General features: G+C 30.5%; 1 protein-coding gene across 1 annotated transcript; it reads left to right on the forward strand.

Moving 5' to 3' along the window:
* The first annotated feature begins 3,855 nt into the window (after positions 1 to 3,855).
* On the forward strand, positions 3,856 to 5,395 carry LOC107063196 (glycine-rich cell wall structural protein-like). Its single transcript, XM_015314769.1, is given in 2 exon segments — positions 3,856 to 4,895; positions 4,897 to 5,395. Coding segments are annotated over 2 exon segments (1,197 nt in total). The 5' UTR covers positions 3,856 to 3,921; the 3' UTR covers positions 5,120 to 5,395.
* Positions 5,396 to 16,716: the final 11,321 nt, after the last annotated feature.

Consider the following 16,716-nt stretch of genomic DNA (forward strand, 5'->3'; position numbering starts at 1 on the left):
TATATATATATATATATATATACTCTTATAGTATCATTGACTAATGAGTAATTTCTGAACAAGAAACATTAATGATACCACAACAATATACATATATACTCTTATAATATCATTGACTAATAAGTAATTTCTGAACAAGAAACTTTAATGATACCAATACAGTATATATATACTGATTTAGTATCAGTTAAGCGAAATTATCAACCTTAATGATACAAATACAGTATATGATACCGATTTAGTAGCACTTAAGCGAAAATTATCACCCTTAATGAATGGGGGGTATGGACTGTAATTATTTATGAGAGAATGGGTCTTTCAGAAATTACTTTGAATTTGGGTATGAACTTGTAATTATTTTAGATTTTATGACCCATTTATGTAGTTTTCCCAAAAATAAAACATTAGAAAAAGAGAGCGATAATACATAAGTTCTCCCTAATCCATCTAGTTTTTATGATTAGAAATAACTTTCTATCTTTACTAATAAAAGAAAAATAAATATCTGATGAATTAATCGAAGTGCATGCATTCAAAAAAATACCTAAGTATGATTAATATAACCAGCACATTACCTAAACCTATGGTACACTAGATTTGCATCGATATATTCATTATTTCTTCTTGTTTATGTCACCATCCACCACATTATTTAATTACATTACAATTTGTAATCGAGTTAACAGAAAGTGCAGAATTTGTGGTAAAAAATAATTCATAATTGATATAGAATAGTTTAACGATATTATAGTAACACATTAACAATTTATTTTGATAATTGGGAAAATCATTATCCTAGGCCTCTTAATATCTAAAGAAAATTAATTCATTTACTTAATAACTTTATTATTCTTGTTATTTATTCTTTGTTAGTCTAATATAAATCCAAAATATATATTATACCTCAGAAAATTGATTTAAATTGATATTTTTGGTAATACCAAAGTTTACTCATGATCATTTATCCTTTTAGAATGAGTTTTGAGCGTGATAACAACTTATTACAACAAATAAAATTGCAACCAGTGGCATAGCCACATATAGTACAGGTGGTCAATCAGACACCCTTCGTCAAAAATTTATATTATGTATAATATATATATATATATATATATTAAATCTTGGACACCCTCGACAATTATACTATTAAAGTGTAATTTTAATCTAATAACTCAACATTTTAAAAAGCAAAAAGTACATGAGTATAGCATAACCAACATTCTTTTTTTTAGATCTAATATGTACGTAAAATTCATTGAAGAGCTTTTCAAAATTATATATACTTTATTCTTTTTGCCATATTGTTGCAATATAATTAATATCTTCTATTAATAAAACATTTAAAAACCTACGAAATGAGTAATTTAATATTTTGTCCACCCTCAGAGATAGATTTGGCTATTTAATTATCTTCCTGTTATAATACTTAGAATTAAATATCATCTCAGCTCAATAAATTTAAACTGCACAAATAGTTAATTACTAGTAACACTTCATTAAATAGACTGATGCATGCCGACCCAACATTTGATTGTTACTTAAATTTTATTTTTGCGAAAATTAAAAAGCAAGCGTGTTAAGAGTGAAATTTTGGGAAATATAATGTTGAAATTATATGTAGATACAACAATTAAATTTTAAATTATTTTCATCAATCTAAATCTTTTGATAGAGTTACTCGATACGTATATTGTGGAAGATATCAAAACACTAGATGAATTAATTAAGATACATATAAAAATCTGCGAAAACTATTTCATATCTGACGAGCAGTCAGAAATTTCGAGAAGTGTGTTTCTAGTAATTGAAATTTCATATAGATTTCACATGTGCATTGGATGAATTATTTCCATCTATCTAAAATCTTGGTGATAAAGTTACCCGATATACATCTATAGCAAGTATATGGTAGACTAGTCAAGATACACACGTAAATTGACCCAAATATACTACAAAATGCAACATAACAATTACTTATGGAGTCATTTGGTATGTGAGATAAGGATAATAGACGTTTTAGGATAAAATTTGAGATTAGTTTTATCCCATATTCTATTTGAGATATTAGCTAATCACAGAATTGAACTAAAATAGTGAGATTATAATATCCCATATAAAAGGTATGATAAAATACATTTATAGAAAATCACAAGCTTACATATTTCATCCCGTGTATCAAACGATTCCTAAATATATTCTTTCATCAATCTAAACCTTGATGACATAGTTACTCAATTCATATGGACTACTTACATATATACAGACACAAAATATAACCATATGATAGATTTGTCGAGACGTACACAAATAGATAAAAATAATACTATCACATATCAAACGTACATAAATAATTCAGTTCATCAATCTAAACCTTGATGGCAGAATTACTCAATCCATGTGGTAGTACGTACTTATAAAGAGACATTAACCACATGACAGATTAGTCGAGACATACACAAACTGACAGATTAGTCGAGACATACACAAACTGATAACAACAATACTATTAGTACTATCTACATAAAAAGAGGTGATAGGAACAAAAGTCATGGTTCATAAAGGCCATGAATACTTTTAGACCAAAGAATTTTTCAAACAAATAGCTATCTACATCTGTACTCAGAAAGAGAAAGCACAAACTGTTGGCAGGAAGTAGATTAAATTTCACCATTAATGGCATACAGAGCCCAACCCCCAAGATAACATCACTATACATTGAAGAAAAAGTCTTCTACTTTGATTTAATATAGTAGTAATAATTAGTACACAAGTCAACTAATTATTTAAAAAGATGCGGCTTCGTCGGTTATCACTCTCTAAAACTATTTAGTAAATGGTCATCTTTTCTATTTTCGGGGTATTAGTAGACGATTTAATCTTTCGTTAGTTCCAAGAGCTATATTTTGCACAATTTTTGAAATATTACAAAGAGGTGGCTGAAAAAAAAGGATATTTGCGTAAATTAACCTAATATTTTGGGTAAGATTTTAAGTTTTTTGCACGTATGATATTTGAGTTTAACTTATACATGACGTGCAGTATAAGAAATTATAAATAACCATGCATTCATAAAAAAAGTATTCTCATTGTCCCAAATTTGATTGTTATGTTTCGCTTCTCGAAAGTCAATTTAATTAATCTTATTTGGATTAGTTCAATCTAATATTTTATAGTTAAAAATTTAGATATCGAAAAACTATACGGAAAAACTATAAATTGCAACTTTCCTCATGTCAATTTGCTAAATAAAGTTGTATTTTACAATGTATATCAAGGTTCACATCAAGGGCGGCTTCGGTGAAAAATTAAACTCCCTCTAGTTCATATTCAGTGAATTGTTGAGTTTTTTTTATATAGTTCAAAATAAGTGAACTATTCAAAATTCAAGAAAATTATCAGGACTTTTGTATTTATCTTTTATTTAATAATGTTCTTAACTACGTCACATTTTCTACGAGAATAGTTTAAAAATAATAAAAAAAGCAATAGTATTAAATAGTAACACTTTATTCATGTACCATGAAATATTTTTCATAAGAGATGATCGATCGTATCAATAATTCACCTAATATGAATCAGAGGATCAGAGTACTATCTGTATAAATGAGAGATACCGTAAAAGTCAAATTTGCCAGAACCAAATTAAAAAGCAGTAATGAAAACAATGCTTGTGTTTGTGTGCGGGGGAGAGGGGCAGTTGCAAGAATTAAATCTTCTGCCCAATTAGAGAGCACAAGCATTTACTTCATTAGAAGGTGACAGTTGAGTTTCACTTCTAAGTTGTAATTATTAAGTGGACCTACCATGTGATTTTCTTGCACTATATAATAGGATCATATTGTAAACATTCTTGCATGCCTTGGATATTATTAGTAGTGTTCTCTTTTGTTAAATAGGGTTTAAGAGTTGGAGTCATATAGAATGGGTTGTTTATTATCTGGTCGTAGTGTTGGGGTTTTAATTCTCTTGTTTGTGTTTGTTGTGGAAAGTTATGTGGTGTTTGGTGATGACGTTACGAGGGGAGTTGAAGATGATGAAAAGTTTCTATTTAAGCATCGTCGTTTTGGTGATCGTTTTGGTGGGTTTAAACATGGTGGAGGTCTTGGTGTTGGTGGAGGAGCTGGTGGTGGTCTAGGTGGAGGTGCGGGTGGTGGAGGTGGTCTTGGAGGAGGAGCTGGTGGTGGTCTAGGCGGAGGAGGTGGTCTTGGTGGTGGTGCTGGTGGTGGCTTAGGAGGTGGTGCAGGTGGTGGTCTTGGAGGTGGTGGTGGTCTAGGCGGAGGAGGTGGTCTTGGTGGAGGTGCTGGTGGTGGCTTAGGAGGTGGTGCAGGTGGTGGTCTTGGTGGAGGAGCTGGTGGCGGCTTAGGAGGTGGTGCAGGTGGTGGTCTTGGTGGAGGTATTGGAGGAGGAGCCGGAGGAGGTGTTGGGGGTGGAGCTGGTGGTGGTATTGGAGGAGGTGCTGGTGGAGGCATTGGAGGAGGAGCCGGAGGGGGTGGAGGCATTGGAGGAGGAGCTGGAGGAGGTGGTGGCATTGGTGGAGGTGCTGGGGGTGGAGCTGGTGGTGGTATTGGAGGAGGTGCTGGTGGAGGCATTGGAGGAGGAGCTGGAGGGGGTGGAGGCATTGGAGGAGGTGCTGGTGGTGGAGCTGGTGGAGGCATTGGAGGAGGAGCTGGAGGGGGTGGAGGCATTGGAGGAGGTGCTGGTGGTGGAGCTGGTGGAGGCATTGGAGGAGGAGCTGGAGGGGGTGGAGGCATTGGAGGAGGTGCTGGTGGTGGAGCTGGTGGAGGCATTGGAGGAGGAGCTGGAGGGGGTGGAGGCATTGGAGGAGGTGCTGGTGGTGGAGCTGGTGGAGGCATTGGAGGAGGAGCTGGAGGGGGTGGAGGCATTGGAGGAGGTGCTAATTGGTGGTGGAGCAGGTGGCGGTGTAGGAGGTGGTTTTGGTGCAGGTGCAGGTGTTGGAGGAGGTATCGGTGGTGGTGGAGGAGGTGGTGGTGGAGGTGCAGGAGGAGGTTTTGGAGCAGGTGGAGGATTTGGTGCCGGTGCTGGTGCTGGTACTGGAGGTGGAGTTGGTGGTGGCGGTGGCTTTGGTGGTGGTGGCGGCATTGGTGGTGGTCTTCATTGATCAACAAAGTTTCACTCTTCTTGCATGCAATAATAAGCAAGGGGTAGTAATGTTCTCCTATTTACTCTTAGAAGTGCCCTAGGTGCTCTTATATCAAGTGGTTAATCACCTTTATTAGTTGTTATTCTTTGAAAAACTTGTTGAAATTTGATATTCCTAGTAACTAAACAAGTTCATATCTATCATACATATATTCTTCTTTTGTTGTTGTTGAGTTAAAGCAAAAGCTTTTGTCCATCTTGTCATCATTAATAAATATAGTTCTATTCTCAAGTTTGTACGTATCTCAATTATTGGTCTTCATTTGATTTATCAATCTCCCCTTAATATAAATATATGTTAACTCCGTGTTCATCAATACTTAAGTAGACTAGTTCGAAAATGTAATTTTTCATAACATACTAGTACTTCGACAAACAAATAAATTGACCTGATGAGATAAAAATAATAATTAGACTATCAATATATATAATTCAAATCCAATTTAGTAAGTATATATACTAGTGTTGTTCGAATATTAGTGATGCATATATGCATGATAAATTGGTAACATGCTCAGGAACAGAAAATGATGACTAATTCAGTATTCCTAGAAGAAGTTTATTATACATACCATCATCATTAATTATTCATGATTATAATAAGTGATAAATGTGTATGAAAAATACATGTTTTGCATGCATTTAGTTTTTTAGTTTTTTTTAATCCACCTTCAGGTCGGCGGGGGTTAGTCATGATCCTTACCTCGTATATTAATAATCAATAACAAAACACATGTTATGAAATGCCTATCCTCTTTAAAAGTTTCAAGATTGGACATGCCCAATCTTTTACAAAAATTGACTCCATAGTTTTCTCAAAATGTAAATGCATCAAGTATGCTAAAGGATTATAAATAGAGTTCTCCCTTCTTCTGATTTTCTGAAAGTAGAAACAGAGGACTAAATAACAATCAAAACACATCAACATATCTAATTTCAGACATCTTTTTACTCCTATGGGTTAGCGTCCTTGATAGGCACTCTAGAACCCACCAATGCTCATGAAAATTTGAATCAATCGATCCTCCATTCATCCAATTGAAGGTATAGATAACAAGACAATCTTCACAATCTTCTCCCTTTTGTCCCTATATATGTTGGAATAAAGTAAGGCGGTTCACTTGAGTTGCTCAACCGCCTCTTAGTCTGATGCTCAAGACGTGTTATGGAACCTCCAACATGTCGGGGAGGGGGACCAAGTAGGACATAACTAGCAGCATATAGGAGCCGACTTGGCATCAGCGGCTTCTTGCCGCACTTGATTAATCCAATGTGTGGTTCCTAACGTTCATTTTCAATACTGACCGTGAAACACCATGAGTAGCAGAATGTTAAGGTCCAAAATTCAAAGTGAAAGTTTTGAATAGTTTAACAAGATTATAGTTACACGTCAACAATTTATTTTGATAATTGGGAAGATCATTATCCTAGGCCTCTTAATATCTAAAGAAAATTATTTCATTTACTAAATAACTTTATTATTCTTGTTATTTATTCTTTGTTAGTCTTTATAAAAATCCAAAATATATATTATACCTTAGAAAATTGATTTAAAATGATATTTTTGGTGATACGAAAGTTTACTCATGATCATTTATCCTTTTAGAATGAGTTTTGAGCGTGATAACACCTTATTACAGCAAATAAATTGCAACCAGTGGCATAATCACATATAGTCTTCATCACAAAATTATTGTACAAAATATATCAGTCAAAAATTATTTCACGCATAGAATATTATAATCTTGGACATCTTTAACAAAAAATTTAACTGCGTCACTGATCTCAAGAATTACACTATTAAAGTGTAATTTTAATATAATAACTCAACATGTTAAAAAGCAAAAAGTACATGAGTATAACATAACCAACATTTTTTTTAGATCTAATATGTACGTAAACTTTATTGAAGAGCTTTTCAAAATTATATATACTTTATTCTTTTTGCCCTATTGTTGCAATATAATTAATATCTTCTATTAATAACATTTAAAAACCTACGAAATGAGTAATTTAATATTTCGTCCACCCTCATAGATATATTTGGCTATTTATCTTCTTGGTATACTTAAAATTGTAAACATTTTAAGTATATATAATTCAAATTCGATTTAATAAGTATATATACTAGTGTTGTTCGTATATTAATGATGCATATATGCATGAATACATGCGCACTGCTCAGGAACAAAAAATGATGACTAATTCAGTATTACTAGAAGAAGTTCATTGTACATATGTTTTGTATTTAGTTATTTGAGGTAAACGACGAGTGCGGATAAATGCGGTGATGATCATCTCGGCATATGCGTTAGCGTCCTTGACAGACACTTTTAGAATTCATCAACGCTCATGAAAATCTAGATTATTGGTCGATCCTCCATTCATTCGATCGGAGGTATAGATAATAAATTTATCTTCACAAACTTCTCCCTTCTGTCCATATGTTGGAATAAGATAAGGCGGTTCGCTTGAGTTGCCAAACTGTCCTTTAGCCCGGTGTTTATGATGACATAATATGGAACCTCCAATGTGTTGGGGGAGGGGGGTCAACTAGGACATAGTTAGCAGCATAGGAGCCGACTCGGCATCATTGACTTCGTGCCGCACTGGAGTAATTCAATATGTGGTTCTGCACGTTCCATCACTTCTCCGTTCATTTTCAATATTGATCATGAAACATCATGAGTAGCAGGATGTTAAGGTCCAAAATTCGAAGTGAAATTTTTGAATTGCCTGTTCTTAATTGTCATGGGAAAGAAATACAGAAATAAGAAAAAGATTATTCAGATATCCATAACTACAAGAAGAAAATATTAGAATTCGTTGCTATTCGCCAAATAGTTGGTAACTAACATAATTTTTTTTTTGATAATTTACTATTAAATGGATTAACAACGATTTTCACTGTTTAACTATAAAATTTATCTGTTGATAATTCTTAAAATATTATTTTAGTGACCATTAAAATAGCACGGAAGGAGTATTTACATATAACCATGTTGAAAGAAGTGTAAAATTGAAAAAGTGAGAATACAAACTACTAGAAAATCTTAATAGCTCAGTTGATTTACTATATGAACTTTTATTTTATTAATGAGAGTTCGATATCCCATCTTCATGCCTTCTTCTCCCATCCCCATTTTTTATTTTTTCACCTTTTTTTAAAAAAAAAAAAGTGAATACGAGCTACTTCTTGGTCATCGTGAATTGTCAAATGGGGCCAAAAATTGGGACAAAATATTGTATTTTTTGGAAAATTCTAAAATCTTTTTTGCTCACAAAAAAGAAAACATCATTAATTCCTCGTAATATTTTGGTTATTTCTTTTTGCATCAACTACTAAAGTAGGAATAGTAATTTTTAATTTTAACGGGATATTTTATATTTTTTCTTCATATTTTTTAAAAGAACCAAGTTATAGATTAAAATTAAGTTTCACCATTTTTTAACTAGAGATTTTGAGTTCGAGTAAAAGAAAATCTTATTAAAAAGCATTTTCTACTTTAATCGACTTGACCTATCTCAAAATTCAATACAGATTTCCATCAAACACCGAATCAAAGAAAATTGGACCCCCAAAAATTTTAGGACCCGAAAACCCAAGGTTTGATGGCTTGATCCTCTGGTCGACCCTGATAGTTTCCCCTCTTGCGTGTTTACCCACATGTATCAACAAGCTAATACAATATTAATGCATAGGGACCGAACACATATATTATGGAGTGGTAAATATTACTTTTTTATTCTTAACTAAAGATCGATCTCGTCTTCAATCGGGCCCTAGACCCCAATAGCCTTTGGTAAGAGTGTTTTACCTCTAACATATAATATTTCAACCAAATTAATTCAAATTTAATCGACCCTTAATACAGATACCAAACATCACACGGAAAACAAAAAATAACATTTCTAATATAAAAAATAATGCTGTTTTTCCAGGCTACATTTTGGCAGCTTCTATTTGTCTTGTAAAAAATACCATAGTAAATGTTCAGTTTGATGTAGATGGAACATCCATTATTGGGACCTCACAAAGACCAAATCAAACATGAAATTTTGAAAAAAAAGGTTACAGTAGTTTTTTTCTTCTTTTTGGATATGTATAAAATTAAGTCAATATATATATCTTCAAGATTAAGGTACTAAATTAAGTACACATATATAATTAAATAGTTCTTTTAGACTATTTAAAATCTTTATTATAAAGGACATTCACAAATCAAACAAAATATAATAAAGACAACTTAATTCAATTATGCAAAATCTTCTAAAGTTTATATGATGAATGTGTGCTTTAAATTATGTAAAAAATATATATATGTAATTAGTGATCAGTTGTATTAATCTTAAAAATTGAACTCATAAAATTTAAAATTTAATAAATTAAACTCAGAACTTATATATCATTTCGAAGATGTAATGCCTAGCGATATTAAAATTAATTGAACTCATCAAATTTAAATTCATATGTTGTGGTGTCTAGGCTACCACTCACTTGAAACATAACTCAACTAACAAAAAAATATTCAGTAGAATATATTTCATTTTCACTTTTACTTGTCACATTTTGCTTCACAAAAGTCAATTTGATTAATCATTGGAGTTACATTGAATTAGATTAATTCAATATTTAAATTTTAAATTTAGATGTTCGAAAACTATACGAAAAATATTATGAATTATAATCTTTCTCATGTCAATATAATTAAAAATACATCTTAAAATATTAATTAAGCTTCATACAAATACGACAAAACCACCCATGATTTTAATTCACACTATATATTATAATTAATAATAATTATGGAATCATATCAACTCATTAAACTTTTTTCTCTTATCATAGCCAGCTACTTTTTTGTACATGGGCCACTTTTTTGACAAGACACAGACAAAACTCAAATGTAACATTATTTTTCAATAAAAAAAATTTTATATAAAAAAAATCATGATCTGTAGCAAAGAAAATCTGACACAACTGTATTTTATGGGTGTCTCAAACTTTTTTATCTCTGAATCACTGCATTAAAAAATATAATTCAAGAATCACAAGACATGAATTTTCATCAAACATCCTTTGTGTTCACATCTACATTTAAATTTTAAAAATCAACTAAAAAAACAAAAAGTATTAAAAGTTAGAGTTATGTTTTTGAGGATGTATTTCACTTTGAAAAAAAGAGTTGAAATTTGGTAAGTTGAAAAAAGATTTCAGTAAAAAAGTGGTCAAATCGAATTTTTCAAACCTGAAAATTCATTTGTTACTCATACCATTGAAACAGAATGGTTTCACATGTTCTTCATCAATAATGGCTATTCCTTTTCGTTCATAACTCTTTTTAAAATTTCAGTCTCGATTAGATCACAAATTTGAAAAACCCTTTAGTTGTCTATTTTCCAAAAATGTTGAGTAGGGTATTGAAAAACTAACCAAAAAATTATTCAAATATATAACCAGATGATCATTCAAATATTCATCATGAACATTAACAACATCAAGGGGGAATATATACAATCCACTTTTATTTATTAAAAAACATTAATACTATATAGTAGAAACATAAGAGAACAATCTAATAATTTCCCATGTATAACATACTAACATTTTTTTTTTGTGATAAAACAAAGAAGAAAAAAGAAAATCATAATCATAATTATAATATTAATAATACCAAATTGCTCAATAAGATGCAATTAATTTTTTCATTTGTTGGACTCCGGATTTGCACCACTAGGAACCTCATGAAGAGCCTCTCCATAATATTTTCGACTCGGCGTACCGGTCCCACCGGTACCAACTGTAGTCGTGGTCATGGTTGTGGTCGTGGTCATAGTCGTGTCAGTATCAGTAGGAGCTGATTGTTTGTGATGGACTTGCATAGTGACCGATTTTCCACTAGATGGAAAAATATTCATGAGTAACCAAATGAAGAGAAGAAGAAAAAAAAGAGTTTTGGATTGAGTTGTTTTTGCCATGAAGAAAGAAATAGTTGAATAATATTAATCGAGAATAATAATAATAACCACCCCCCAATAACCCTAGGGATATCAATATCCATGAACCAAATGAAACCACTAATAATATAAGAAATTTTACAAACTAATTATAGAAGAGATTTTTTTTTAATAATCTATACTAAGAGAAGAAGTTTTTCTCAATTTTCAACAAACAATAAATGTTATATGACTTATAAAGAAAAGTATTTACAAAAGGACATGCATATAAATATGGGCAATCTTGTAAAGTATGATATTCTCTTTTATTATAATTCCCATGTTGCCCTTCTTGTTTATCTATTTTTACAAAAGGTAACCCCTCTTGTGAATGGAAAAAAAATAATAAGGCTAAGTTTTCATACATGGAACCTCCTTTGAAGAAAAGTCAAGTCAATTCTCATATATGTGAGGATGAAATTAAAGGAAGGATTTAATTTATATATACTGACATAACCTTTTATATATATTATCGAAATAATGGAATTTTTATATAAATAATCAGATGAATTTATTATTTTTTAGTTAATATATATAGATTATACATTAATTATATATTAGTATACATAGATAATATATGGAATATACATATATATTATATATTTATAGGCTATTTTTAGTTTAATCAATTAGATGGATAATTATTTAGGTTAATTCTTCTTTAATTATTGATTGATAATTAACTTTTAATAAATATTAATAACCTATTAAATTAAATTAAATTATTTGTGATTATCTTTTAAATAATCTGAATACGTAAATATTTCACTGTCAACACACTAAACTTATACTCATGAAGAAGTTATGAATTTAACTTCTATACACTAACATTGATATGATCGTACTAACATTAATACTTGTATTTCATTAGAGCTCTAAAGTTAAGTGTGTTAGACGAAGGTACTAGTACTAGGATGGGGTGGCCTTCTTAGAAGTTCTCGGGTCGCATCCCTTTCTTTTAAGCTAAAAAGTTATTGAAAATAATTTCTCTATCCAAAAAATAAGAATAACATCGCGTACGCTCTATCTCGAATTACTATTAACAGCTCCATTATTATAGCACTAAAAAAAATTCTCCTTTTTTTGTGCAATGGCTATTTAACAAACCATATAGCTTTCCATTAATATAAAAATAATTAAAATAGCGTAAATGTCTGTCTACACGAAATATAATACATCTATTTTGAAAAATAAATCACTCAAAATGTCACTAATCTCTCAATCTCCATAATTCTTCACTATAGAAAATATATAGCTATCACTACTATTTATAAAAGTGCAAAAGTTACTTTAACTTACAACAACAAAAAAATATTCAGTAGAATCTTGAGGCGTGGAGAAGATAGAGTGTACGTAGATTTTACCTTTACCTCGTGAAAATAGAGATGTTATTTTCGAGAGACTCTTAATTCAAGTGAAGGAAAAGAAAACAATGACAAAAACATAACAATTAATAATAATAACAATGTAAAGTTTACAAGAAAGAAACAATAACAACAAAATAGTATGATATTCGAAATGCAATAAATTAAACAACATATGACAGGAACTATAATGATACGACTAGTACTACGACATGCAATAATAAGCCTACACCTTCGCAAGTTAAGACAACATCCTATCTCTACTAACCTTTTACCCTAATACGCGACCTTCTCTCTTTCTTATCTAAAGTCATGTCCTCCATAATATGAAGTTGTGTGTGTGCCATATTCCTGTCTAATCACTCTTTCCAATACTTTTTTTTATAGCTAATTTCATTTTTTTCATATAAATTTTGAAATTATAATCCCGAAATATCTTTGATTCCGAACCATATTCCTAAGGGGACAAAAAAATCAACTTGTCTAATATGGTAAGTTTTGAAAATTAAAGTAAATGTCAATAAAAAGAGGGTGAGGTTAGATCAATAGAAAGAAAAAAAATGGTGTGGGGCTTTTTGTAGCTTGGACTTTTGCATAAGAAATCTCTCAATTTTGACTCATGCATATCTATTGAATATTACAGATGATTTAAAAGCCTTATCACCTTTTAATATTAAAATAATAATTACATTTTTTGGGATTATAAAATTAAAAGTTGCTAACAAAAAAACAAAAGCAAAGGCTCCATTGCTTTCTGCAATTGTTGCCTTGATTGTATGCATTAGGTCCCCACTGAATTATTATTTTTTAACAGTATAAACACATGCAAACTTGTACGTTAAGGTTATTATTGTAATTTAATATTTTGTGATTTTTTAAAAACTTTATTATAATTTATTTTTAATCGGGAAATGAACCAAATATACTCCTGTACTATTCGAAAATAGGACATGATTTGAAAATAATTATGATAAAATAGAAATAAATATTATGTTATCTCCCATGGGCATGTGGCATGATACTATACGTACACGTGCCGCGTTCCAAAGTGTCAAGTATTATTAGAGACTTTTGATATATATTTTTTTTCAATTAATTTTTTATTATATAAGGGAGAAGGTAGAGGATTACGAGGTGGATAATCGAACTCTTAACTAATTGCTAAACCACTAAAATTCCTTACTGTTTGACATTGTATTTGAACTTTGAATATTGATTTAGCAATTTCTAGTTTTCCTCTGGGCATAATAAACATTTCTTTTATTTGGATTTAGCTAATATTTATGTTCTTCAATTTTTAGTATATATAAGTAGACATTTATAAATTTGTATAAAGTTGAACAAGTAGACACACACGTTCTACATGTCATTTCGTGTGAGATACACTCGAATTAGTTTGAGTTATACCATGTAAGACACACACATACATATTTTATTATATAAGACGCGTGTGTCTACTTCTTCAAATTTATACAGTTTAAATATCTACTTATCTATATATATCCAAAATTAAAGGACATAACTTTTAATTAGTTCTTCTTGAATTTGATCTAATATGACTATCATGGATGTAGCTATAATTCTATTTATGAATTCAACAAAATTCAATTCAAATATAGATTTGATTCACACGTTATAATCAGATAAGAATTGATTTCTTACTTTTTCAAGCAATAATTTCACGATATCGACCAACAACTTTTTAGGAACCTCATCAAGTCTAAAAACAAACATAGAAAGCACATATTGCGCCTTCTTGTCTGCTGATAGAGGCATTTAGTTTGACAAAGACTTAATTAGCAGCCTTCTTATATACTCAACTAACTTTAGTATATAATACAAACTAACATTAATTATGCTATGTCAAAATATGGAATTTAATTTCCACAAGAAAATATTCATATCTAAACTACTTTTTTAGTTTTGTCTTTTTAACTCAATCTATTTCTTCACAAAATCACATTTTTATTTTTATATCATTGTTGAATTGGTGAAGCAAAGGATCTAGTTTGAGTCCTATTGTAGTAGGATTATATGTTCAATTTTGTGCTTTGTCAAACCTAAACCTAAAAACCTAAACATTTAATATTATTTGCATTTTGAATGTTTTAGTTTGATAAAAAGTTATAAACGTGAGCCTAATTATAAGTGTGATAATTGATTATTGAACCATACGTGTATTTTATTTATTCGATTGAAACACAACCAAGGTTGTTCATAGATTGTTTTCTAAGGTGGAAGGATTAAATTGTAGTCATATCATAATAATTTTCTCTAAATCGATGATGAAATAACTATTTTTTTTGTTTACATCAAATGTTAATTAAGAATATATTAACCAAGTAATAATTATATGACCAAGTCATAATAATATAATAAGAATTAGATAGAAAATCAAACTATATTAGTCAAACTTTTCTACTGGCCATGCAAAACATTTTTTGTCTTTTTGTTTGTGAAATTCATGTACGCATGTCTGAAAAAAATGCATCAACTTTATTCTAGATGTATAATATAATGCAATAATTGATAAATAAATATAATCTACGGAAAATGGTCTAAAATATCCTTGAACTATTTGAATTGATACAAAAATATCCTTCGTTAACCTATTGGCTCCATAATACCCTTGACGTCAATCTTTAGGGCCTATAATGCCCTTATTACTAACAACTCTTATAACAAAAATAATTAAAACTTTCATTTAATACATGGCATGCTATGATTCGTTGAAAATTTAATTAACCTAAACAAATCAAAATCCCAACCCAACCCGGATCCACCAATTAATCCATACCTCCCCCCCCCCCCCCCCCCCAACTAGAAACTCCATTTTCCCTTCTTTTTTTTTTTGTAGAATAAACACTGATTCAATGCCACAGCTGATCTTGGTAGATGTTTAAGTATTAAATGAAAGTTTTAATTATTTTTGTTACAAGGGCTGTTAGTAATAAGGGAATTATAGGCCCTAAAGATTGACGTCAAGGGTATTATGGAGCCAATAGGTTAAGGAAGGGTATTTTTGTACCACTTCCAATAGTTTAAGGATATTTTAGGCCCTTTTCCGTATAATCGATACAAAGTGGGAGCAAAAGACAAGTGTATTCGAAATTTAAAGTTCATTATGGATTCAAGTCTTGAAAACAATCTTTGACAGAAATGCAAAATAAAGTTGCGTACAATATATAGGTCCTTGTGATCGAATCTTTTTCTGAACTCTGCGCATAGCAGAAGCTTTAGTGCACCATACTGCCCAAATATACTCAATAAGTATCATTGATTGATGTTGAGTCTCCAATGTACCCTTTTCTTTGTTTCAAGTGATCATAAAAACAAGGAGAACTCACCATTTGATGGTGGGATAAATGTGATTCTTCCGCTTTTAGCTAGTTATAGATATTGAGTTTAAGTTATGAAAATAAAAAAAAACTTGCTAATTAAAAGTGTTTTCCCCTTTTCTAAAACCCACACACGTTAATTTGGATTAATTGAATCAATATTATCATGATACCAAATGGTTTAAGTAAAAAGAACCATTTTCTTTTATCTTTTTAATCATATTCTTCACACATATATAAGAGCAAATATTCATGTGATACAAAATTATTTTTACTCGAAAAGAAAAATAGATACGAAGGTATATAATAACCAACACTTTTATTTATGTTGACAAATATTTATTCGCACTCGATAAATATTTATTCATTGGTTTAATTAAGCTCAAGTAAATCTTGTTATCCTTAGATGTTTCCATTAGTTTATCAAAACACTCGAAATTCAAGAAAGCACAATCATGAGCTTCTATAATGGGCTATTCACATTAGGGCCCAATATCTTATATTTGGGCCACTATGCATGAACTAGTCAAATATATATATTTCTATATATTATTTGTGATATACAAAAAAAATATATACATATTTTATATAATTAATGTATATTTTTTTAAAATATTGAATAACAATTGTAATAATTGTTGGTTGAACGACCAAATATAAAAAAAAACTCATAAATAAAACTTACTAGGATAAAATTCATTTTAATCTCACCAAATTTAAAGGTGGACACTATACCAAATACCAATGTACCTCTAATGCTGCATAGAAATGGAGATAACAGTATAAAGTAATTAATAGTTCAATACTAGTTCTTTTTTCGATTAATACTTTTTCATGTCTAGTGTAATAGTTACATA

The sequence above is a fragment of the Solanum tuberosum genome, unplaced genomic scaffold (genome assembly GCF_000226075.1).
Source record: "Solanum tuberosum cultivar DM 1-3 516 R44 unplaced genomic scaffold, SolTub_3.0 scf00319, whole genome shotgun sequence".
NCBI classification, from domain to species: domain Eukaryota; kingdom Viridiplantae; phylum Streptophyta; class Magnoliopsida; order Solanales; family Solanaceae; genus Solanum; species Solanum tuberosum.